Raw genomic sequence first — 24,429 nt, 5'->3', positions numbered from 1 at the left:
AATGGCCATCCACCTAAACTGACCACTTGAAGCAGCCAAGAGGCTCATGGTAACTCTGGAGGAGCTGCAGAAATAAACAGCTCAAGTGGAAGACAATCTGTGTTTGTTGTGAAGTCCACAAATTTGGCCTTTTTGGATGACCTTCTGCAAGATGTTGAAATTGGTCAGAGCTGAATGAAATATGGACTGAGCTAAACAGGATTTTTCCTGCAAGAACGGCCTGTTCCTGTCATAGTTTTTATTGCCGACTTAACCCACATGCAGAGACTCTCGGAAACAGAACAGTTTTAGTTGATTTTTATTGCTAAACTCAAACGGAGAAACTGGCACCAAATGATCAGCAAACCAGACCCCGACGCTGCATGACACAAAGGGAACAGGTAAGAAACTGAACCTCAGAGTGTGGCCTAGATGATTTAGACAGCTTACAGGTCGGGCCAGAAGAGGGAGAAGGGGAACAGAGTCAGAGGGAGGTGGAACCAGCCTGCCAAGTTCCACAGCAGCCGGAGAGGAAGCCTCAGGCGCTGGAGGGGGTGGACAGGGTTCGCTCTAGCCGGAGAGGGACACCAGAGGATCTCGGATCGCCAGCCGGGTTCAGTCCAGGTTCAGGGGGAAGTCCGCACACGAAAACGATGATCCAGGGTTTGGTTTTAATCGATTGGAAACCAGTACTTGGAGCAGACAGGACAGGAGGAGGTTAGTGCAATTCTTATTCAAAAACTGATACTTTCAAAAAGGTTTCAGAGATGGCCAGAAAGATCTACCACAGAGGGCAAAGCACTCAGGCAACAAAGTGCTGGCAATCCATCCTCTTTAAGCTCCCCAGCTGATGAGTCAATGAGCCACACCTGTCACCCCTCGACCTTCTCCAGCCAGTGCCACCTAGTGATGGTAGAGGGTTAGTAGCAGGTGGAAAATGCTTCCAGACTCTGGCAGTTCCTGCAGAAAAACCTGGCAGAGGCTCCAAAAGACTTCAGACTAGGGTTCACCTTCCACATACAACCAGAGTAACATTTGAGTGATTTAGTTCAAAGTGTATTTATGTGTTAGAAGGGCCTAGAGCCAATTTAAAGTGAGGGTTTTTTATGCAAGACTTGAAACTGATGTTTACAGACACTCTGTATCAGTATTCAATCTGACTCCTCTTAAGTTTTATTTTAAAAATAAGAATGGGGAAAGATTTTAGTCTGTAGATGCACGATAGGGCAGCGGTAAATGCTGTTGCTTTAATAAAATAATGTTTTTGCCTGCTAAGGTCTCATGACTGTATCAAACTTGTGGTTTATGTTATGTCTTTTTATTATGCTTATGGACTCTTATGTTTCTCTGCCATTGACCAGAGATGCTTTCTGCAGCTAGAAGAGATAGATAAAAAGAAGTTAGTTCTCACAGCCTGTTAAGAAACTATTTGTCAGAGTCTCGTAGGTGTTTTTGCACTTCTCCTGTCCTTGGGTATAAAAGACATGCACTAACACTCTAGGTCAGATCTTACCTTATGATGCAGATGCAATGTGTTACAGTTGTTGCTCTCATCTTGTACAATATATTTTAATAAAGCTGAGTGATTCTTAACTAAACAGTGTTTGCATTATCTCATTTTCCCACCACAGTTGACGTGCAACAAGAACATTGCATGGTCTCCCCTTGCAAGTGTGGGTTCTCTCCGGGTACTCCGGGTTCCTCCCACAGTCCAAAAACATTGATCATTAGGTTAATTGGTCTCTATACAAGCATTAGTGTGTGAGTGCATGGCTGTTTGTAGCGTGTGTCTTTGTGTTGACCTGTGATGGACTGGCAACTTGCCCAGGGTCTACCCCGCTTATAGCCAAATAAAACCCCCCAAGGTCCATTATTTAAGTGTGTTTAGACAATGGACGGACGGACGGACGGACGGACGGACGGACGGATCATCAGCAGCTGTAGAAAACTTTTCGAACAGACATGGCAACTTGCTGAGTCCGTTGCTCACGTCTGAAATAACCTTGGACGTTTCTTTAACATGTCAACATCAGAAGCAACACAGCTCAGGCTAGTGGAAAGTGTTTATTCAGACTGACAGCTGAGCTCCTTGGGCTAATTTTCCAACAAATTACGCAATGACAGTGAAGAGGAATGACAGTCATATGTGGCAAAAAATACAGGCAGTGTCAGGATCAAATGACAGCTAAAGCCTACCACCAAAAAATTACTTTCTGCTATCAATTAAAAAGGGAAGAAAATATTGGCAGGAATATAGTGGAGAGAATTTCCATCAGTACACTCTTCTGTGTACAGCAGTGCATTCCAGCTGGATCTACTTCCAAAGTTGACATCATCTGCACTGTTAATCCCACACAGAGCGGGACCAATCTGGCAAGCAGCCATTTAAGAGACGCTGGCACAAGATTTGTTTTTGTCATTTGGGAAACAGAGCAGCCACCAATTGAGATTATGAATGTGGTCCAAATAAAATTCAAGAGGCTTTTACATTAGGCTCTCACTTGGAAATCAGTTCAAATGCTTGCTGTTAAAGAGTGCCAGCGGCCAAAATCATTATCATGGTCTGAAGCTGCAACTGAAAGAGAAAGAAACACATTTCAAGACGATTCAGTCTTTGACTTGTAGAAATGTAGAAATTCACCTCTGTGAGAGTAAAATGAAACTATCAACATCACATATAGTTAAACTTAATGGAATAACGTAGCTTTGGAATTGCAGATTAAAACTTGGAAGGAGGACAAGACTAATCAGGAACAAATTTAACTTTTTATATGATACATGTATAGTTTCTAACATTAAACATTGTGTTCCTTTGAAAACTATCAGATCAGAAATTACAGGATATGGAAGTGGCGCATGGCGTAGCGGTACAGCACGAGACCCATATACGGACGCCTCAGTCATCGACACAGGCATACTAGGTCCCCACCCAGAGACCTCTGCTGCATGTCTTCACCCTCTCTCCACCCCACTTCACGTAAGCCTACTTTGGGAAAATAACAAAAATAAAGGCCAGTAGTGCCACAAAAAATACAGAATAAACCAAACAGCTTTGAAATCAGTTTGGAAGCCTATAGCCTAAAATGTAATTGTGTTCAGTCAAGATTAGTTGGCACATTGTGTGGAGAGAGTCTCTATAGGGTCAAAAGGTGCAACATCGTTGGCAAGTGCAGACTTACTGTGAGATTCATCAATAAATGTATCGATATGCCTGCTGGATGGAGAAGGCACATTTCCTTCGGACTACCTTCAGTGATTTCATGCAAACAAAGTGAAAACGAACACACACACTCCTGTTTCCACGGGAGATACATCAAAGCTTGCTGCAAAGCTGCTCATTAGTTACCTAACTGTGAGCAGGGGCATGTCGTAGTGAGTTTTTGTCTTAAAAGCTACATTTTAATGTAAACTGAAGTTTGTATTCTTCAAAGTCATTTGTCTGCATACCACAAATGAATCAAGATTTCTTTGCTGGGCCAGAAATGAATTCTGTTTTAATCAGATACTTTTACAGCCTTACTTACGCACCACTTATATTTAAATGCAAAGGAATGTTTCTCTTTTCAGACTGGTTTTGCTTGAGGACATTTCTCTGGTTCCACTTTGGTATACCCATAAGCATTCTGCTTTGTGGTAGAGGTCATGCTTATTTCACATATTTCAGGTTGCCTGAGTAGTATGGATGACCCACTCCTTCAGATTGCTTGGCTCAGGGTTATAAAATGATAGCCAAATGAAATGTTTTTCACATGCCTGCACAATGTCCTTTCTGCCGGTCCACAGAGAAATGGGGTCGCTGGTTTGCTTAAGGCTGACGTAAACAAAAGACACATAACTGAGAGAACGAATGTCAGCCATTATCCAGTTGTGTGCATGCATCAGCAGTGTAATGTTGATGGCACTGATTCGTTTCAGCCTTGGAAAGTGAGAAACATGTGACTTTTCATTGTGAGAATGAATAAATCCTAATTTTCAAGTGTTTCAACAGAATACTCACTTATTTATTAACCAAAGGTGGCACCAAAATGGAAAAGTTGTTGACTTTATCGTTTCTGACCCAGTTTCAACTAGTCTCCAGTTATCAGACAGATGGCCACACATTTGAATATAGAATACTTTGGTCTACAGAGGAGCCCATGGTCAACTCAGTGACTGCAAGGTGCCCACATCTTGTGGCTGCAAAAAAGCCCACATCATCATACCTCTAATACTGTGCTTGACAGTTGGGATGAGGTGTTTGTGATTATAAATTGTGTTTGAATTTGACCAAACATGTTTCTGTGCATCATGGCCAAACATCTCTACTTTGGTTTCATCTGACGAAAGGACTGTTCCAGACAATCTTGTGGTTCATTAATGCCATTCCTGCCATGTCGTTTCTAAAGGGAAAATAGTTTCACCTGGCAACTCTTCCAAACTAACCATACCTAATCAGATTTTTTCTAATTGTCCCATCATCAACTTTAACATTTAACATGCTAGTTGAGGTACATAGCCATGTTTGTTTATTGTGAAGGACCCAAGTGCAGAACCAGACTATGGTTAAATGGAGTACTTTAATGATGAGGATAAAGAGAACTTACAAGGGGAACTGCAAGAAATGCAGGTCTTAGAACACAGGCGGAAACACAGAGAGAGTAATGGGTAGTCTAACGGAAGGATTCAGCAATGAAAAATGAGAACCAGAGAGCTTATATACTAAGGAAAGAGTGGAGACTGAATAACCTAAGAAACTAAACACAAAAAATGAACTAACATGGCAACAACTTTCTAGCAAAATTGAACACCAAGAAGTGAACTGTATATGGAAAGATCTTTAAAAGAATAATAAGAATTCAGAAGTGATCAAAACACAGACACAAAAGAAAACCAAAACCTAAACAACCAAGGATTGTTGTACATTGTTTTGGGGGTTTTTTCTCGCAATTTCTCTGAACACTGCATGACCTTGGGCGAGATTAGCTGGGATGCCCACTCCTACTAAGATTGGCAGTTGTTATTGTTTTGCACATGGGAAAAATCTAGAATAATGCACCTAAAACCTTTTCCAATTGATTAGAAGAAATAATATTTTCACAAATGTCATTGCTAATAACTTTTCTCATTGGCATTAACACACTCCTTTTTAAACACTTGAGGTCAAAATAAAATACTTCTGGAACCTTTTAGGGTCAGATCATTTTAGTGTGTCCTGATCAGTAAAATCAATTGAATTGAAATTGGGTGAAGATTCTTTTTACCATGGTCATTACATTTTGGTTTCCCTGGGATGCTATTAAAACAAAAATGGTTTTGTCATGACTTACACTGCAAGGTTATGGGGCTGTCAGGTTGTCTTCATGCTTTTTGCATTAATTATTAGTTTTACTAAAACATCTAAATGCCACATTTCTTTCCAGGGAATAACCTAAAACAATTTGTTTCTATAACATTGTATGTCCCACAATCGGGTCTTTTCTCAGAAATGATTCACACTACTGGTCTCACTGTAACTCTTACACAGGACTCATCTTTACCTGCTTGTTTATATTTTCACCCTGACAAAAATAACTTTGACTATTGCCTCCCAATTAGAATTTAGACATCTGCAAGTCAGTATTTTAACAGTCTTGTGTTGCCTGCAGCTGTGTTTAACTGAGTTTTAATTTCACTGCCTGTTTGGAGCTCCATCACCATTCATCTTGCATGGAGACAGGATTGTATTTATCTGCAAATCCTCAGCAGCCTCACTGCAGATTATCATGAAATACATATGACTGGTGATAATTAGATGTGTATTGGCAGAGATGGCCTATTAGATGTTTGTTGTGCCTGTGGTGCAGAAATTTGTGACAGTGAAAAGCCTATCTTAAATATTCATGACAGGGACAACTCCCAGTATGGGGGGGTCACAGGGCGCAGTGGTGGAAGATTATTTTCATGCATCCTGATGCGCTGTACTAAAGAGGAATGTCACATTTGATTGGAAATTAAAGGTAAAACAGGCTGCTTACCTGAAATGCTCACAGGCTCAGAACCACACAAACAGATGAAGAGTGAGTCGGGCCAACAAAACCCCTGAGAGACAGCTGTTGATCAGATGACCTAGGTAGAGCAGCAAATGACTGTTTTAATACCAATAATTTCATATTGTTTGTCAAATTATATGAAAAACTCAATTCCAGCCATCCCAGAATAAATTAAAAACAATTAAAGGGGAAAGTATAAATGCATAAATGTCTTAGATTAATAGATAGATTTATATGACTTGTTACATAAAATAAATTACCTTTACATCTAGATGGATGGATGGACGGATGGACGGACGGACGGATATGAAAACCTTCATTAGTTATCTGATCCTGCTTTGCTACTGGTGTAAGCAGTACATATCTGTTTCCACACATCATTTCTTTGCTGTTGATGTGCCGCAGTGCTACCAATGGTAGGTCAATGTTAATGGAATAAGGCATTGTGATGTGTGGTAGCATATTCCAGAGACAGATCCCATTGTCTCTCAGTAGGCAACAGTTCTTGTTCATAATGTCCTTGGTGTAAAAAGAGTGTGTGTCGGCTAAAGCGTAAATCCCTGCCCACTGATAACACTTCCTCTTTATGCTGAATGCAAAACCTTTTAACCATGAATGAGCAGCACATGAGTGAGTCAGTGGGTGAGCTGCAGCATAATCAAAACATTTCTGTGTGCCACGCTCAACCCCAACCCCTCTTTTATACTCTGTTTTTGTGTGTATGTATGAGGAAGATCTGCTATTTTGAACCAACCTGTAGGCACAGAGAAATGGGGTCACACTCCAACGAAGTCGCTGTACAAATCAACCATTTCAACACGGTGATATCTCTCTCTCTGAGGCGACAGAGGAGCTATGAAATGTCAGATAAGGAAGACACAGACAACAGAAAAAAAGAAGAGAGGGAAGTTGCTGTCATCACATGGCATCACAGAGCAGATGACACTGTTTTAGGAGCCACTTACAGCTCTGAAAGGATTTCCCACAGAGACTCACAGTCTCCCATCATCCTTCCAGCTTTCCCTCTGACATAAGAAAGTTAATTACTGCAATTAAACACCATAGATATACTCTTCCACATAAGAGCCATAAGATGATATCCCAGGGTGATGATGGGCTTTAAAAACCCACTTGCACCTGGACTGGATGTGGAAAATAAGTAAAAACATCTGTGAAAAGCTCTCGCTGTCAAATACATCACAATGAATTAAATTTTAATTGGATCCTAAGTGTCCCGGACGGTCCTGCAGTTAAAGTGGTAAATGTAATTAAACGCTTAAAGGCCATTATGTAGTCTGTAATTACTTTTTAATCAGAACAAATGTAGAAAACTTGAGCTATTACCTGTTTTGCTGCCTGCAAAATCAAGAAGCTTCAGCTGTCTGCTGTGATCACCATCATTTTATCTTTAGTCGTCAAAACCACAGAAGATTACCATTGATTTCAAAATAAAAGTTAAAGATACTGAGTCTGCAGTTTGTGTAAACTGATAAACTACTGGAGAAGCATGAATGTGTTTTTGGTGCAGTTTGCTTCACTCGCCGTTCCTCATAATAAACCGACAAATCCGATATATCTGCAGGGCTGGCCTGTGACATAAGCAGACCACGCAGCTGCTTATGCCCCCCTGATTGCCTTGGGGCCCCAAGATGCCCAGAAATAAAACTATAAAGTTTCTCAGATGTACTAGTTGTGAATATGCACAGGACATTACTCATGGTTTAAATTTAACAGTCATATTGAATGCTGCAAATTGGTGGATGCTCTTGCATGTATGGTGCCTTGGGCAAAAACCTCCACCCCCCAACCAACACTCAAACAATCAAACATACAGAAGAAGCCCATTTGATTATGTGACTTATCAGAAACTTCAAGAATTCAGCAAATATTGATCTATTTGATGTGCTCATGAAAAGAATACCTAATACCATTAAACATCATTTTAAGAGGTCAACTTTCTTCATCACTTAATCATATTCAAATGTTCAGATATTGAAACATGTTTAATATCACACAGAAATTACATGAGTAAATGTAAAATGCACTTTTTAAAATACAAATTTTATTTCTGAAGGGAAAAAAGTTATCCAAGCCAACCTGGCCCTGTATGAAAATACAACAGGTTCCCTTTTTAAATCATGAATTAACTGTGATTAAAGATTTATTTTGGTTCAATTTCACCATGCTACACCCAGGCTGGATTACCGCCTCACTTATAAAATCAAGAAATTACTTAAATAGAACCTAAAAATAAGCTAAAAGATTTCTTCAGGAATTTGAACCACTGCTAAACAAAAGAAACACAAAGGCCCATCTCACATCTGCCAAACAACTAATCTTGATGATCTCCAAGACATTTAGAAAAATATTGATGAGATAAAAACTGATCTTTTTGTAAGCTATGTGTCCCGTTACATCTGCCATAAAACTAACACAGTAGTTCAGAAAAGAAATCATCAAACCAACAGTTAAACATGGAGGTGGCAGTGTGAGGATCTGGGGTTGTTTCGCTGTTTTACGGCCTGGAGAACCCAGTTCATTTTGAAGCCATCTAATCTCCTCTTTCACAGAAAACCATGAAGAAAAATTTCCAACCATCAGTTTGAGATGTTTGGCACAACTACACTTGGAGTTAAATCCAAACGAGATGCTATGGTGTGACCTTAAATAGGCAAGTCGGTAAAAAAGGAGTGGGTTATTATTACTTCACAGCTATAAAAAAAAAAAAGACATATTGCCAGTTAAAACAAGCGGATAAGAGTGCCACAACCAGTTATCAGGTTTAGGGGGCAATTACTTTTTCAAACAGGGCAATGATGGCTTGAATGGCTTTTGCTCTTAATAAAATGGTATCATCCTGGGAAACATGTTTGGGTTTTGTTTTTGTTTTTTTTTTGTTTTTTTTATTTACTCGGCTTATCTTTGTCTCTTTGTAGGACAATTTAAAACATTTAAGTTCGCTAAAAAAAAAAGGCGAAAACAGTCAAATCTCCTAAGGGGGCAAATACTTTTTCTTGGGGATACGTCACACAATATGTGGCGCAAACTCCCTTTTAATTTGAAAGGAAGCACAGAAAGGAAACACCGACAGCGTTTCTGCCTTGACTTTGCTACATTGACCCAGTTTCAGCGAACAGCGCTCGCGCTGCCGGTTTGAATACGCAGCTGGCGCGCGGGACTGGAGCGCACCGTCTCTCGTGCTCCGCGACGCGCGTGCGCCTCACAATGCTGGAAACCAAGTTTGTCTCCCCGCGATGAATCCGGCCAACGAGACCGAGAGAAGCGCGGACAAATACGTTTTCGCAGCTGGAACCTACAAACTCCTGGCGCTCACCATCGGAACCATTGGAGTGTTCGGCTTCTGCAACAACATTGTTGTCATTTTACTCTACTGTAAATACAAGAGGCTTCGGACGCCCACGAATTTGCTGCTGGTCAACATAAGTTTGAGTGATTTTCTGGTGTCCGTCATCGGCATAAACTTTACATTTGCTTCGTGCGTCAAAGGCAGGTGGATATGGAGCCAGAATACATGCGTCTGGGACGGCTTCAGCAACAGCCTATTTGGTGAGAAAAATATATGTGATTTATGTATAAATGTAAAGAGGGAGCTTCTTCCGTGTTTTCTTTTTTTTTTTTTTCAATTATTATTTTTTATTTTACTAACAATTATTAAAAGACAATTCATAGTTTATAAACCTGACTGAACGTTACAATATCATGAAATACAACATTTGTAAATTTGTATGGGCCAGATATTGATATTTTTTTATAATACAGTACTTAACCTGCATAATATAATATAATTATTTACAAAAATATATAAATGAAATCCAGACATGTTTTGGAAAGCTTGGATTTTTGAAACTTAGAATCCAACAGCCTGAAGGACTTCGTGTTCATCTTTTCCATCTTATCAGTCAAAGCAAAATGTTTTGTTGTATTCTATGGGCCTCTGCATCATGCAGGTGTGTCTTCTGTCTCATCCCTTTGCTCCACAGAGATGACACTAATGTCCGTTTATTGTCATAAGCACACCTGTATTTGATAATGAAGACTGAACAATAAGCACACTTGGTGTTCGACCTACAGCTCCAGAGAATGGGGGAGATAATGAGCTCATTAGAGCAAAGCTTCCAGCTTTTTTGGCTGCTTCCTCATCAGAATAAATGCAGAGAAGTGTTGCCCCCCACTTCTGTTATCCTACCGTCCTTTAACTGACATTGCCATGTGAGCCTGTAGGATCTGAGGGACATGTCTCCCTGCCTCTGTCAGCGGGAAGTACTGCAGTGATGCATTTCTTTCTCATTTATGTTTGCATTTCAAACATTTCACAAGAGAATTACAAATCAAAATAATTCAAACATTTCACAAGAGAATTACAAATCAAAATAATTCAAACATTTCACAAGAGAATTACAAATCAAAATAATGCAAAGTTGGCGTTTACAGGAATGGCCCCACTGTACTTTATTATTTGTTGAAGACATCTTATTTCACCAGGAACGATCTGCTTTGGCCTACATTTAGAAAATCAGTCAAGCCTGGAAGATAATGAATGTCTAAGCTACATTCAATCCCTCTGCCTCTCATGTTAGTGTTCATTCACAAATGAGCACTGCAGCCGAAAATCCTGACATCATTTGGGAGGCTGTTTTTAACGTATTACAATCCAAGGTCACACAGCTTTCCCTATTGCTTCACCGTACCAAACTGCTGTAAATCAAGAGAGGATGAGGTAGGGCTTTAACCATAACCCCAGCACTTAATGAACACAATAAGAGTAAAGCTCTTAAAATCCGTTTTACGTTTCCTGACGTCATTCCTTTTTTATTTATATGCTTCTGAATTTCATGTCTTACAATCAAACCATTTTTCATACTAAAAGGTGTTGAATTAAGAATTACAGTGTTATATTACCAAAATCATCACCGACTGCAGAAACTTCACACTGGACCTCAAGGAGCCGTGCCCCTGCACTCTTCCTCCAGACCCGATTTCCAAATGAAATGGAAAATTTACTGTCATCTGAAAAGAGGACGTTGCTCCACTCTGGCTCCTTAGTGGATTAAAACAAGGAATTTGACAGTTGTAGCCCATGTCATGGATTTCTCTGTGTGTGGTGGCTCCTAAAGCCCTGATTACAGCTTCAGTCCACACCTTGTGAGTTTCTCCCCAAATTTGCTTCCTTCACAATTCTCTCAAGGCTGCGGCTATCCCTATCTTCTATTCATCTTTTCCTACCTCATTTTTCCCTCCATGCTCAAATTTCTATTAACTTGCTTGGATACAGCATTGGTGAACAGCACTCTGTTAGCACTTTGTGAATTACCTTCCTTGTGGAGGGTGTCAGTGACCGTCTGCTGGACAAATATGAAGCCCCGCACCTGCACCTTACTGGCACCTCAGTTGGTGATAGTGAGATCAAGAAACACGGGTGCCACTAGGTTTCCAGACGGTTTTGAAGCACTGATATAGACGCATATGTTTAAAGAATTTAAGTGTTTACAAGATGCAAAATCATTTTCTGATGTTGTCCCACAGGTTGCAGATGGGCTTCTTTAGATGGCAAACTGGTTCAGAAGATAACAATGAAAGCTACTGCACTAACTGAAGCAAACTCTCTGCCACAAATATCAGGCAGTATAATGCAGATACAGGTCTTAGGGTGCGTGTGTGTGTGTGTGTGTCTGCACATGTGGGGGAGTTAGGAGTCACTCTCTGCAAGTTGTCAAGGCCTCGCTCTGAAATGACTGAATGTGATGTTCGGTATTCAGTTTACACAGAGTGTGATGAAACTCCAGACATAAGAGACGTTAAGTAGCCGCTGACCCAGATCCGGCAGGGATGGGCGCTGTGTTACTCAGCGAGCTCTTCTCTCTGATGCTCCCCCTCTCTTTCCCCTCCCAGGCATCGTCTCCATCATGACTCTGGCGGCTCTGGCTTATGAGCGCTACATCCGGGTGGTCCATGCCCAGGCGGTGGACTTTCCCTGGGCATGGCGGGCTATTGCCCACATCTGGCTGTACTCCCTGGCCTGGACAGGGGCCCCTCTGCTCGGGTGGAACCGCTACACTTTAGAGATCCACCAATTGGGCTGCTCCCTTGACTGGGCATCCAAAGACCCAAATGATGCCTCCTTCATCCTCTTCTTCCTCTTTGCGTGTTTCTTTGTGCCTGTTGGTATCATGATCTACTGCTATGGCAACATCCTCTATACAGTGAGAATGGTAAGGCTGCAGATGTGTTTTCTTTTGTCTTATAAGAATACAGGCCTTTCAGTTATTTTTGTCCAGCAATAGTTCTCTCCTCAAAACTTATGGATGCCATTTTTCCCCAGTCTCTCTTTCTTATTGTTGAATCATAAACACTGACCTCAACTGAGGCATGCAGTACTTTAGATGTTGTTCTACGTTCTTTTGTGACCTAAAGCTATAATCCAAAGTAAAGCTATGACCAAACAAAGAATGCCAAGTGACAAAAATACAAGAAGACTAATTACATGCAAAGAAATAAACCCAAGAATACAACGAACAAATAAAACAAAATCCATCTTTGACAACACTTGTATTACAGCTTGCTCCTTCAAAAACCAAACAAGAACAGACACATGCAGTATGAGGGAGCAAATCTAGTGTAAAACAATTGTGTGGATTCTTGTTGCCCAGGATAGCAAAGACCATTATATAAAAATTGCTGCTTATTTTGTCACCTTTAATAAACACTAAGAACTAAAATATAGATTGATGTTAAAATAAAAATGGAAGAAGCTGTATTTGACCAGTGGATATATTGTGATGTCCATGCCTGTTTTAATCCAAAGTGGTCCAAAAGAAATTGGAAAATCTTCTTTTTTGTGTTTACACAAATGGATTAATGGTAAATCACAAACTTTATATTAAGGAATCTCTGTTCAGTGTAGAGTAATTCAGGTCTGAACAGTCTAAATATCTACATTTTGATCTGGAAATGACCAAATGCAGTCCTGACTCCTTGAAGAACACTGAAATAGGGGGTGCTGTGTTGATCTGGGCAGAGAGCCAATTCCCCTTTATGAAAAACCATGATTCATACTTATTACCTGACAATAAATTAGGATTTACGTCCAAATCACATCCAGGTTGGTTCGTCGCACAAAGAAAGATAAAAACAAAAATCAGTGCTCATAACCTTTGCTCAGTTTTTAGGCGTCTGAAATACAAATAATAACTCACATCATTTCATATCCTTCTAATTGGTTTACCAGCTTCAAATTTCAAGCTTTGTAGTTCAGTCTCTCTTATTCTTTGGGCTCAAATAACATTTCCACTTCATTGAGTTCATTTCATCACTTCTGCTTTAGTGACTCAGTGAACTTAAAGTGACTTCTTGAACAAAACAGAAAGTGTTGCCTGATATACTCAAGTTCTAACCATTTCAGCATTAAAATAAATTCAAATTCTTCCAAAACACAGACCTGAATAAATTACTTTTTATTAAAATTTTTATGCAGAGAAAGTCCTTGACCTCCAAATCTTTACAGGGGAAAAGACAATAACATTTTTCCGGTTTAGAATATCTGCCAGTGGAGATTTTTATTCGTTACATTAAATATGCATTAAAATGTGATTGTAAGCAAAGCTGTAAGTAGAAAAACAGAACTTAATTCAGTTCAAGTGACCCACATGTCTTTGTGAATCACAGTTTCCCACCCCCTTAAATATTCACCAGTTTGCTGGAAGTGTGAGCAGCTCCCTCCTCAGAGCCCCCAAGCTCGAGCTGCAGAAAATTCCCAGAACAGTGCCGATGCCTGAGAGGAGTCTCATCGCACATCACAGCATGCCGGGAAAATCTTCAAAGAAACGCGATCTGAATGCTGCAGAGATTTTACACAAGAACAGTTGCCCAGCTTTGCCAGAGACCGAAAATCTCATCAGACATCTGAAGACTTGGAGAGATCAGCAGACCATAAACACAGAAATAGATCCAGGCTTCATAAAGAATAAAGGATAAATTAAAACAGGTTATGAATAAAAGTTGTCTTTGGGAGCAATACGACCTCTCATTGCTTTTGCTGAACGCATATCTACAGTTTATCATTGAGTTGTTTCCACCAGATGTCCATTATTACTGAAACGTCCCAACTCAATGACTTTTAAATGATAAAAAAGGTCATTTAGAATAAAATTTGTTGTTTTTGGTCAATACTGCATTATAGTAAAGTCAAATGAAAAACATAAAACCTTTTTCACATTTTCTACAAGCATAACTTTGAAGTGAAGTGTCTCTTTGTACTGAGCACCTTTTAAGTTGATACCCCTAAATACAATCTGTTACAATCAGTAATTACCCATTAGTAGAACAGTAAAATCCCCTCTGTGTAATTTCATCTGAGTATAATTCAAGATGCTCTGTGAAGGCCTCTTAGGCATCTTAGAGGAGTGTTGAGGGAGTATGGCAGAACTGCAAATCTACCAGGAAGATGTGGAAGAAGACACTCTGGCTTTTTTGGCTTGCATGCAAAATGTAATGTGAAAAATGTGTGGCAAAAAACACACTATACATCACCTTGAACACACCATCTCCATGGTGAAACAGTGGTGGCAGAATCATGCTGTGGGGTGAACATGGAAGCTGGTCATAGTTGATGGAAAAATAGATGGAGCTGCAGGACAATCCTGGAAGAACACCTGTTACAGAAAAACTTGAGACGAGGGCTTGGCTTCAGTTTCCAGCAGAACAATGGTCCTTACCATACAAGCAGAGCTACAATGTAATGCATATTCATAAAATAGAATGGCCTAGTCAAAGTCCAGTTGAGAATCTGCGGCGTGACTTAAAAATCAATGTTAACAGATGCTCTCAGTGCAGTCTGATTGAGATTCAGCCTTTTTAATACAAATATTTTAATATTTTATTAAATAATAATGTTAAATGTTGTCCTGTGAATACCAGCCCAATCAGGCGATGGTATTAGAACAATATTGAAAGGGATGAGCCAAGCTCTGACATTACTGAACAACAAAACTCTGCGCACACACACGGAATAATTTCACATAATTTCTTAAAATACAACAATTTATTAACAAAAATAACTCAACGCAAAGTCAAAAATATTTCAATAATAAACTCTTTACCACACTAGAACAATCCAACTAAACTTCCAAGCAAAACGAAAGAATAAAGAAGACCAACTATGTATAATATGAACAAGTGATTCAAAAAAGGTTAAAAACCATGACCAATAAAGTGCTGCAACATTACCATTCAATATTATTTATGTTTGAGAACCAAGGATTATCTTGAAGAATCTGGAAATGAAGTTAAGTTAGTCTTGGAACTAACTATACATTAACTGGTATACCTTCAAACTACCATTTACCATTTTAACATTTACAGATGCCATGTTGGAACACGCCATTTTTGTTCAAACAGTGATGTCACGGGGAGTCAGCTATGACTCATCCTCTTCCTGGGCTGGGTTAGGAATAGGTTAGTGTGATTTTGGTGCAGAAATTCAAACAGGCCTTCAATGATGTATAGTTCAGAGTCCATGTTCATCCATGTTGGGCTGGGGTCCCAACAAGAGACTTCAAATTCAAAATTCAAATTCAGAAATGTTTTATTAATCCCAAAAGGAAATGAAATGTTGTTGTAGCTCATATTTTACAGGTTTTTTTCAAATAACCGTTGTAGATGCTGATGGCTTGCAGCTGTAATTGCAGCAAAATGTAGTTCTACACAGATTTTACCTAAAAACCTAAAAAAATATATTGAAGTTTGTAGTTCAAGATGTATTAATACTTTTACACGGCACAAGTGCAATGAATAGATCAATGAGAGACACAGAGTAGCCAAAAATGCCTTTTATGGTGCACAAATATTTTAATTTGACTTGAAAGCTACTGGGAGTTCCTTTAATTGTGGCCATAAGCAGGGCACATTGCATTTTTATTATATAAACCTACACTCACGAAAACAATAGTGGACGTTAATGACAAGATAATAGAAGTTACAGATTTCTGATGTCTCCAACTTTTGCTTGAGCTATTTCTATTCACAGTTCAGGGCAGTGTTATTTAACATTCAAAGAGGAACGTATTTTCTCTTCTACAGATTCAAAAACTCCATTAATCAGCAATGTTGGTTAATACTGCATTCTGCAAGGATGTCAACAACATTATCTTTTACTAAGAGCCTGGTCGCGCAAGTTTCACAGTCAAAATATCTCTGCGGTCACAAAAAATGCAAGAAACTAAATCGTTTTTAGCTCCAGTAAGAAAAGTAGCTGTCTGGATTTAACAAAGTGAAAAGGTAAGAGAAGAAGTATTGTAGTAATTGATGTGTTGTGGTTGTCGAGTTATTCAACATTGTCTGATGCAGTAATTAGTTACTAATTTATTAAACAATAGCAGAGAAAGAGACCCTTCTTCCTCTTGAAAAACTGTTTCTCAGTTTTAAAAGAGGCTCACATTGTTGATCAATGCGACAGAACCAAGTAAGGAGATAACTGAAACAACTAAGGGCCTCCTGCTCTGGTTTGCTGCCCCCCCCACACACACACACACACAAACAAAGAAACATAACTCTATGAGCCGGGGCCAGATGCAACCAAATAAAAGGAATTGTGTAGTACTTATCTAAAAGCATGAGTCACCTCTTGACATGCACGGTGGTGGAGGGATGATGTTTTGGGATGGTTTTAAGGGAACTTTGCAAACGTTGACTCAGCCATGACCTCATCTGTATACCGCAGTGTTCTAGACTGAAATTTGAGATCATCTATCCAAAGGTTAGCTTGGCCCAAACGTGCCATCAATAGGATGACATTTTCTAACCTTGCAGCCAATCTATAACAGAAAAGTTAGCAAATCTCAGACCCAAGCCTGATTTAAATGCTGTGGTGTGACCTTAAGATAAGTGTGTGAGAGTTGCAGTAATGCTGTGAAAAAAGAGAAAAAAGTTCCTCCATAAATCCCTCCTACAACGCCTTCTTTAACCCTGAGCTTCAAAGCTGAGAAGTTCACGATATGTAATTTCTGTTCTCTGTCTGTGCAATAAAATAAATAAATAAAGGAGGACATAATGCAAACAAGTGCATGTTGAGCATTATGTGTAATCCCTTTCTGATATCAGGTGAAATGTCCTAATTATAATGTGCAGTTTTAAGTTTTCATTTTCTCTCTCCTACCTTCTGCAGCTGCGTTCTCTCCAAGATCTCCAGACAGTTCAGATTATCAAGATCTTGCGTTACGAGAAGAAGGTTGCTGCCATGTTTCTTCTGATGATATCCTGTTTCCTGGTGTGTTGGACACCATATGCGGTTGTGTCCATGATGGAGGCCTTCGGCAGGAAGACCATGGTCTCTCCCACAGTGGCCATCATCCCCTCATTCTTTGCCAAGTCCAGCACAGCGTACAACCCCCTGATCTATGTGTTCATGAGTAGAAAGGTTTGTAATCACATATGTTTCCTCTGTATCAGAAGAAACCCCTGTGTACATCTCCAGCTCTAATTATAAATACTTTGTAGCTGCAGTGAAGTTAATAATTCAGCCATTAACCCTGAACAAAGGTTACTGTAATGATCTGAATACATTGGGAGCTTACCAACTTACCTCAAAACAGTCAGGGTTTTAACATCCAGGGATGATAATTGAAGTCAGATTTTACTAAGAACAAACAGGATGAATAAATAGCATCTGAACCAGAAGTGAATGTTGGCTCTCCATTTGTTCTGCCTCGGATTTAATTTTAGGCATTGATCTGTTTGGATATTTTTACAAAAATATGGAACAGAACCTGGTTTCATACACATTTAATTTTAGGGTCAGAATACAGTGACGGTGAGATGCTTTTTTAAAATCAGGAAGTGGGTGCACAAGCTCCAATTTAGTGAATGTTCTCATATCTGAAATAGATTTAACAGTACGTACAGTCATACTCAATAAATGAGAATAATATTGAGATGTCCTTTATTTTTTCGCTTACAGCTAATGAAAAAACTAAATTTAAGATTAGAATATTACATCAGACCACAAAAAACTTTTTATTATTACAGAAATGTACTCTTAATAAAAGGTTTGTTTAATACATGCTTTTCAGTCACATATTGAAAATCGAATAAAAAAAATCTCGCTTGAAACTTCTTCAATAAAAATGAAACATGTTTTTTTTATATATAACATAAAAATAGAATACAATAGAACTTTATTAATCCTTCACAGGAAATTGCTTTGTTACAGCAGCAGCACTAACAAAAAAATGACTTGTTGTAGCCACCTTCTTACCTTACATCGATTATGGTGACATCATTCAGATGAATGACCAACCATTGCACTGTGTAATGTAAAATATATATATATATATATATACACACTCACCGGCCACTTTATTAGGTACACCTGTCCCAACTGCTTGTTAACGCAAATTTCTAATCAGCCAATCACATGGCAGCAACTCAATGCAGTTAGGCATGTAGACATGGTCAAGACGATCTGCTGCAGTTCAAACCGAGCATCAGAATGGGGAAGGAAGGTGATTTAAGTGACTCTGAACGTGGCATGATTGTTGGTGCCAGTCAGGCTGGTCTGAGTATTTCAGAAACTGCTGATCTACTGGGATTTTCACGCACTACCATCTCTAGGGTTTACAGAAAATGGTCCGAAAAAGAGAAAATATCCAGTGAGCGGCAGTTCTGTGGGTGCAAATGTCTTGTTGATGCCAGAGGTCAGAGGAGAATGACCAGACTGGTTCCAGCTGATAGAAAGGCAACAATAACTCAAATAACCACTCGTTACAATCAAGGCATGCAGAAGAGCATCTCTGAATGCACAACATGTCGAACCTTGAGGCGGATGGGCTACAGCAGCAGAAGACCACACCGGGTGCCACTCCTGTCAGCTAAGAACAGGAAACTGAGGCTACAATTTGCACAGGCTCACCAAAATTGGACAATAGAAGATTGGAAAAACGTTGCCTGGTCTGATGAGTCTCGATTTCTGCTGCAACATTCAGATGGTCGGGTCAGAATTTGGCGTCAACAACATGAAAGCATGGATCCATCCTGCCTTGTATCAATGGTTCAGGCTGGTGGTGGTGGTATAATGGTGTGGGGGATATTTTCTTGGCACACTTTGGGCCCCTTAGTACCAATTGAACATCGTGTCAACGCCACAGCCTACCTGAGTATTGTTGCTGACCATGTCCATCCCTTTATGACCACAGTGTACCCATCTTCTGATGGTTACTTCCAGCAGGATAACCCACCATGTCATAAAGCATGAATCATCTCAGACTGGTTTCTTGAACATGACAATGAGTTCACTGGACTCAAATGACCTCCACAGTCACCAGATCTCAGTCCACCTTTGGGATGTGGTGGAACAGGAGATTCACATCATGGATGCAGCCGACAAATCTGCAGCATCTGTGTGATGCTATCATGTCAATATGGACCAAACTCTCTGAGGAATGTTTCAGTACCTTGTTGAATCTATGCCACGAAGGATTAAGGCAGTTCTGAGGGAAAAAGCAGGTCCAATCCGGTACTAGCAAGGTGTACCTTATAAAGTGGCCGGTGAGTATATATAGATATATATATATCCATATATCTATTTAAGGGCTGCACGGTGGCGCAGTTGGTAGCACTGTTGCCTTGCAGCAAGAAGGTCCTGGGTTTGATTCCCAGCCAGGGTTCTTTCTGCATGGAGTTTGCATGTTCTCCCCGTGCATGTGTGGGTTCTCACCAGGTACTCTGGCTTCCTCCCACAGTCCCAAGACATGCCTTTTAGGTTAATTGGTCACTCTAAATTGCCCTTAGGTGTATGAATGAGTGTGTGCTTGGTTGTTTGTGTGTTGCCCTGCGATGGACTGGTGATCTGTCCAGGGTGACCCCGCCTCTCGCCCATAGACTGCTGGAGATACGCACCAGCTCCCCTGTGACCCACTATGGAATAAGCGGTAGAAAAGGACTTACTGACATAAGCATATATTTTACTATATATATATATATATATATATATATGTGTGTCTTCACTGCCCACATGCAGACTGTTGCATTGGTATTATTAAATTAACAAATCAGTAACTGGCCAACTACCGGTGTGTAACTTGCTATGTGTCAGCTCAGTACCTGCAGCCTACGTAATCAGGCTTTTATTACATTCAGCGTTCCTTGGCAAACTTGGAAAAAAGCCATATTCTTACAACGCTCCTTCTACTTGGAACAAAGTTCAACAGGACCTGAAGCTGTGCTGTTAAATTCAGTGTTTAGTCTCTCACACATATCCACCATGCTGAGGGTATGTATGGATATCCGTGGTATTGATGCATTGCGCAAAGCAGATTACCTCCACTTTTTTCCACTTCAACTCAAATCAACAGCAAGATGTTTGAAAACCGGTCAAGAAGGGCAACAATCCAAAAAAAAAAAAAACACATAAGAACGGGTTTTATAATTGGTAAAACAAACTAGCATTAAATTCATACAGTAACCTCAACCTCAAAGTTACTGAACATTATGGACTATGCTTTGAAAGTTGGGTCCATGCATCTAAACCAACCAATTAAAATAAACGTCTCACAATTTTCAGCCAAAATTATACCAGAACATTGCTGGTAGTGGTTGAGATGCAACTTGCTAAGGAACATTGATCAAAGCATCAGTCAGGGTGTGTGTCTACATAGAAAATACACAATAAACTCCATTGTTTTTAAAAGTCATTGAAGTTGGTTACTCATCATCCCCATGATGTGTGGATGTAAACGTTTCACTAGGTATGTATCTGTTTTATATTATCTAGGCTTTAATGTGTGCAGAGTGGTAATTATTGCATGTGTAGGAGTGGATCTATCCCTCTAGTCTTAACTGGCTGGCTTAGATGAATGATATCTGGTGTGATTGACAGCTATACGTTAGGAGAACCAGGCACTGTATCATCATTGCCTCTTATCTGTTTTTTCTCCTCCTCCTGACCCAGTTCCGGCGGTACTTCCTGCAGCTGCTCTGCTCGCGACTCTTCCACAAGATCTCCTGGCTGCAGAAAAACCTCAAAGAGCGCCCCCTGGCGCCCGCCCAGCTCCCCATCCGGCCCATCGTCATGTCCAACTCGTGCGACACCAGGGACCGACCCAAGAAGAGGGTTACCTTCAACTCCTCCTCCATTGTCTTCATCATCACCAGCGACAACTTCCAGCAGTTCGACGTTACCTCCAAGCCCGGAGATTCTTCGCAGGCTAATGTCATCCAAGTGAGGCCGTTGTGATCCATGAGAACCTGACCTCTCACTCATGCCTTTGAGTATGCCTTATGACCAAACATGTAGTTCCAAACCAAACTAATCCTGTCTGACCTCCTTCGCTGTTTCTGTGTCTGTTCACAGTTTCAGACTTTTTACAACCGACTGTAAATACCCAACTTTCCACTCAAAACCTCAAGAAAACCTGAAGGAGTCATAAAAAAGGGACATCCTCATTAAACATCAGCTGTGGTGATATTAAGTAGGTAATTGCGTAGTTAATTAACTAGTTTTATGTCATGCAGTATATGTGACATTACGTTGAGTATTTAGAGGCTGGTATGGAGCTAAACGTGGGTCAGTAAATTTTGGTTGGGTATCCAACTGCAAGTGAGTAAAGCTTATAAAAATGAACATTTAGTTTCTTACTGCATATGGATCCACGGAAGGGACCCTATTTTAAGCTACAGGGTTTTTGGACATCCCATTATCCCATGTGATGAGAGCCGACACTGTGAAAGGACATTTAGTGGAAATGTGTGTCTGAGGATTACAGAAATGTAATTAGGTAAAAGGAGATGAGATCAGGGTGGGCCGTGTTCTCAAGTGGGACACTGTGCTCATAACCTTCCCGGGTGTCAGCTATGAATAGGCATAATGAATGGATCTTCATGTCTAATAAAATCCATTTTCACTGTAGATCTGAATGAGTGAGTGGCCTATTTGTTTAGTAAGTAAACTTTATTCATATAACACCTTTCACAGGTCAAAAGCCACAAAGTGCTTTACAATAAATACAGTTCTATAAAAGACAAAAGATAAAAACATAAAAGAGGAGATAAAAACAGCATACATGTAACATCATTCAGCAAAAAACTATTTAAGTCTGTCTGACTACTGCCTCAAGTCTTCAACAGCTTCTTAAAACAGAACCAAGAAAGTGCAAACATGGAGGCAATGCCTTCCACAACCTCGGACCACAGCTCTGAAGGATTCATCCCCTCTGATCTTAAAATGTGTTCCTGGAACCATTAACAGCCTTTGACTGGAAGATCTCAGACTGTGAGAAGAGTTGTGGGGATCTAGAAGGTCAGAGATATAGGCAGGGGCTGTTTTATAATGTTTGGAAAAAAGCTAAAGTGTGCTGAGCCAAACCTGTTGGTGAAATGGAACAACAGAGAAAAAACTTAAATAAAAACATGTTAGGATTTTAGGATTTTTATATGTTCATCTAGTCAGATGTGTTCGAGCTTGTCTGAAACCTAGAAACATGGTACCTTGCAAAAAACGTCATTTCACTTCAAATTTTGTCTCGTTGCACCTACGATCTTCAATGAAATTTTTAGAAAAAGTAAACTGCGACATACATTGATATTGAGCTCCCTTTACCCTGACACCCCTAAATAAAATGCAGTACAGAAGTCACTTGATTCCTAAAGTAAAGTCACCTGCGTGTAATTTAATTTAATTTCTGAACATAATGTAACACATTCTGAAAAGGTTCAAATAAGAAGAAATAGTTTTGCAAGTCTCTGTCTGTCAAAAAAAGTAAAGGGAAGCACAAGCCACTCGAAATTTGAGTGAAGAAACAGCGCAGGCCTCCATGCAGGACATAATGTTCACCTCACTGTTCATCTGGACAGCAGACTGGAGACAGTAAAGATGCCTATAAGAGGGCTAAGAGAAGACTTTTGTTCTTGAAGTTTATTTCCTTCAGTGTTTGCAGCAAGATGTTGCAAACTTTTAACTTTGCTGTGCAGAGTCTCATGTTGTGGTAGCAGCATGTGACTAAAGGAAGGTGAACAGGCTGACAAAGAAGGCTGGCTCTGTTCTGCGGACGGTTCTAGAACTGCTTGTGCAAAGAAAGATGCGTTGTAATATGAAAAACATCAGTTACAACCCGGAGCATCCTATTGACAGCAGCAGTCCAACAACAGAGTGTCTTCAGTCAGAGGCTTCTGCAGCTCTGCTGCAACACAGACCTCTACAGGAGATCCTGTAATGACCCTCTTACAAAATCGAATTTTCTTTCACAAATAACAAGATATTGATTTTAATTTGACAGAGGAAAGCTAATTGTGGCCAATAAAACAGAAAAAGGTGCTGCACTTGCTTTGCTAGAAATCAGTTGGTGGATTAAAATTGTTACATCTTTAGTGATGGCAAAGCTCAGTGTGAGCTCCTTTAATGACGATTAGATGATCTGACTGTCAGGGAGGAATCCCATTCATACTGCTGTTTCTCAATCAGTAAGTGAGGTGGATGCTTTTAACACATTGCTGCAGGTCATAAAATATGACCATTTCCATGTCAATGTTTTGTATTAAAACAAAATAAAAAAGAAACGCTCTCTTATTATGAATCAATTCCGTTTTTTTGTTTGGTTTATCTCGTGCCTGTCTACTGGTTGTTTCTGTGCCTACATGCATTAGCAGTAGAGAGCAGTCGGGACCTTCAAGATATTTAGAGTGGACCCAAAAAATAGAAAATCAAAAATAAATTCACGTGACTATTTTTTAAAATACATTAATCAAATCAGGAAGGTGCTGCTGACTCATGGCCAAAAGTGCAGCGAATTTCTGTTAGTTTTTATTTAGGAAACATAATTGCCGTTCAAAATTATTTACCTGCTTTTACTCTGCAGAATTTGTTTCCTCAGAGGATCTGCTTCCTTGTCTGAAAACCTTCAGCCTTAAAAACCCATGTTCTCAAGTAGAAGGCCATTGGACTTCAGAGGTCCTGGATGACTGGGGATCTACAGCAGCGTACCTTTACCCCTCAACTTCATAACTACATAGGGTCCAATAGACGTTTTGATATAAAGTTAGTGGGCACTTTCTTAACTGCTCAAGGGTTTTCTAGCTTACCTAGTTTCGGTTCTAACAGGAGACAAAACTGACGCTGGTAACAGACCCTCAGGGACACTGAAACTGCCATCATAGGGATACCCAATTCTTCCTGTAGGTTATTTTTCCATTTTTCAAGATGGCCATGGCATGTAAAAATATGCATTGATTTAAAAAATGCATTATACATGAAGGTCTTTAATTGTGGATCTTTTAGTTTTTAAGAACCGCATAAACTCTGCTCACTGTGTCAGTTTGGGAGGTTCTGCTGAAGAAAGAAATCTGTGGACAGAGACAATTGTGTGGATCTGCAAAGCCTTTGAGATTTAAAGCTTTGTAATTCAATCTTTTAAAAAATTAAACCCAGACGTCTCACAGT

General features: G+C 39.9%; 1 protein-coding gene and 1 long non-coding RNA gene across 3 annotated transcripts; one reads left to right on the top strand and one right to left on the bottom strand.

Annotated features, from left to right (window-relative positions):
- Window positions 1-2,024: 2,024 nt before the first annotated feature.
- On the bottom strand, window positions 2,025-6,854 carry LOC124859530. Of its 2 annotated transcripts, none has more exons than XR_007036128.1 (4): window positions 6,742-6,854; window positions 5,973-6,063; window positions 2,818-2,965; window positions 2,025-2,554 (listed from the first exon to the last, which is right to left on the bottom strand). It is a non-coding gene; the product is annotated as an uncharacterized LOC124859530 (long non-coding RNA). The 2 variants fall into 2 exon arrangements; XR_007036129.1 differs by having other exon boundaries at window positions 2,818-2,962.
- Window positions 6,855-9,102: 2,248 nt separating this feature from the next.
- Window positions 9,103-23,566, top strand: opn3 (opsin 3). Its single transcript, XM_047352579.1, has 4 exons — window positions 9,103-9,554; window positions 11,898-12,217; window positions 17,167-17,418; window positions 20,947-23,566. The coding sequence occupies exons 1-4, from the start codon at window positions 9,242-9,244 to the stop codon at window positions 21,229-21,231; spliced, it is 1,170 nt and encodes a 389-aa protein (XP_047208535.1). The 5' UTR covers window positions 9,103-9,241; the 3' UTR covers window positions 21,232-23,566.
- The last annotated feature ends 863 nt before the right edge of the window (window positions 23,567-24,429 follow it).

The sequence above is a fragment of the Girardinichthys multiradiatus genome, chromosome 22, assembly GCF_021462225.1.
Source record: "Girardinichthys multiradiatus isolate DD_20200921_A chromosome 22, DD_fGirMul_XY1, whole genome shotgun sequence".
Taxonomy (NCBI): Eukaryota; Metazoa; Chordata; class Actinopteri; order Cyprinodontiformes; family Goodeidae; genus Girardinichthys; species Girardinichthys multiradiatus.
This window is presented reverse-complemented; position numbering and strand designations above follow the sequence as displayed.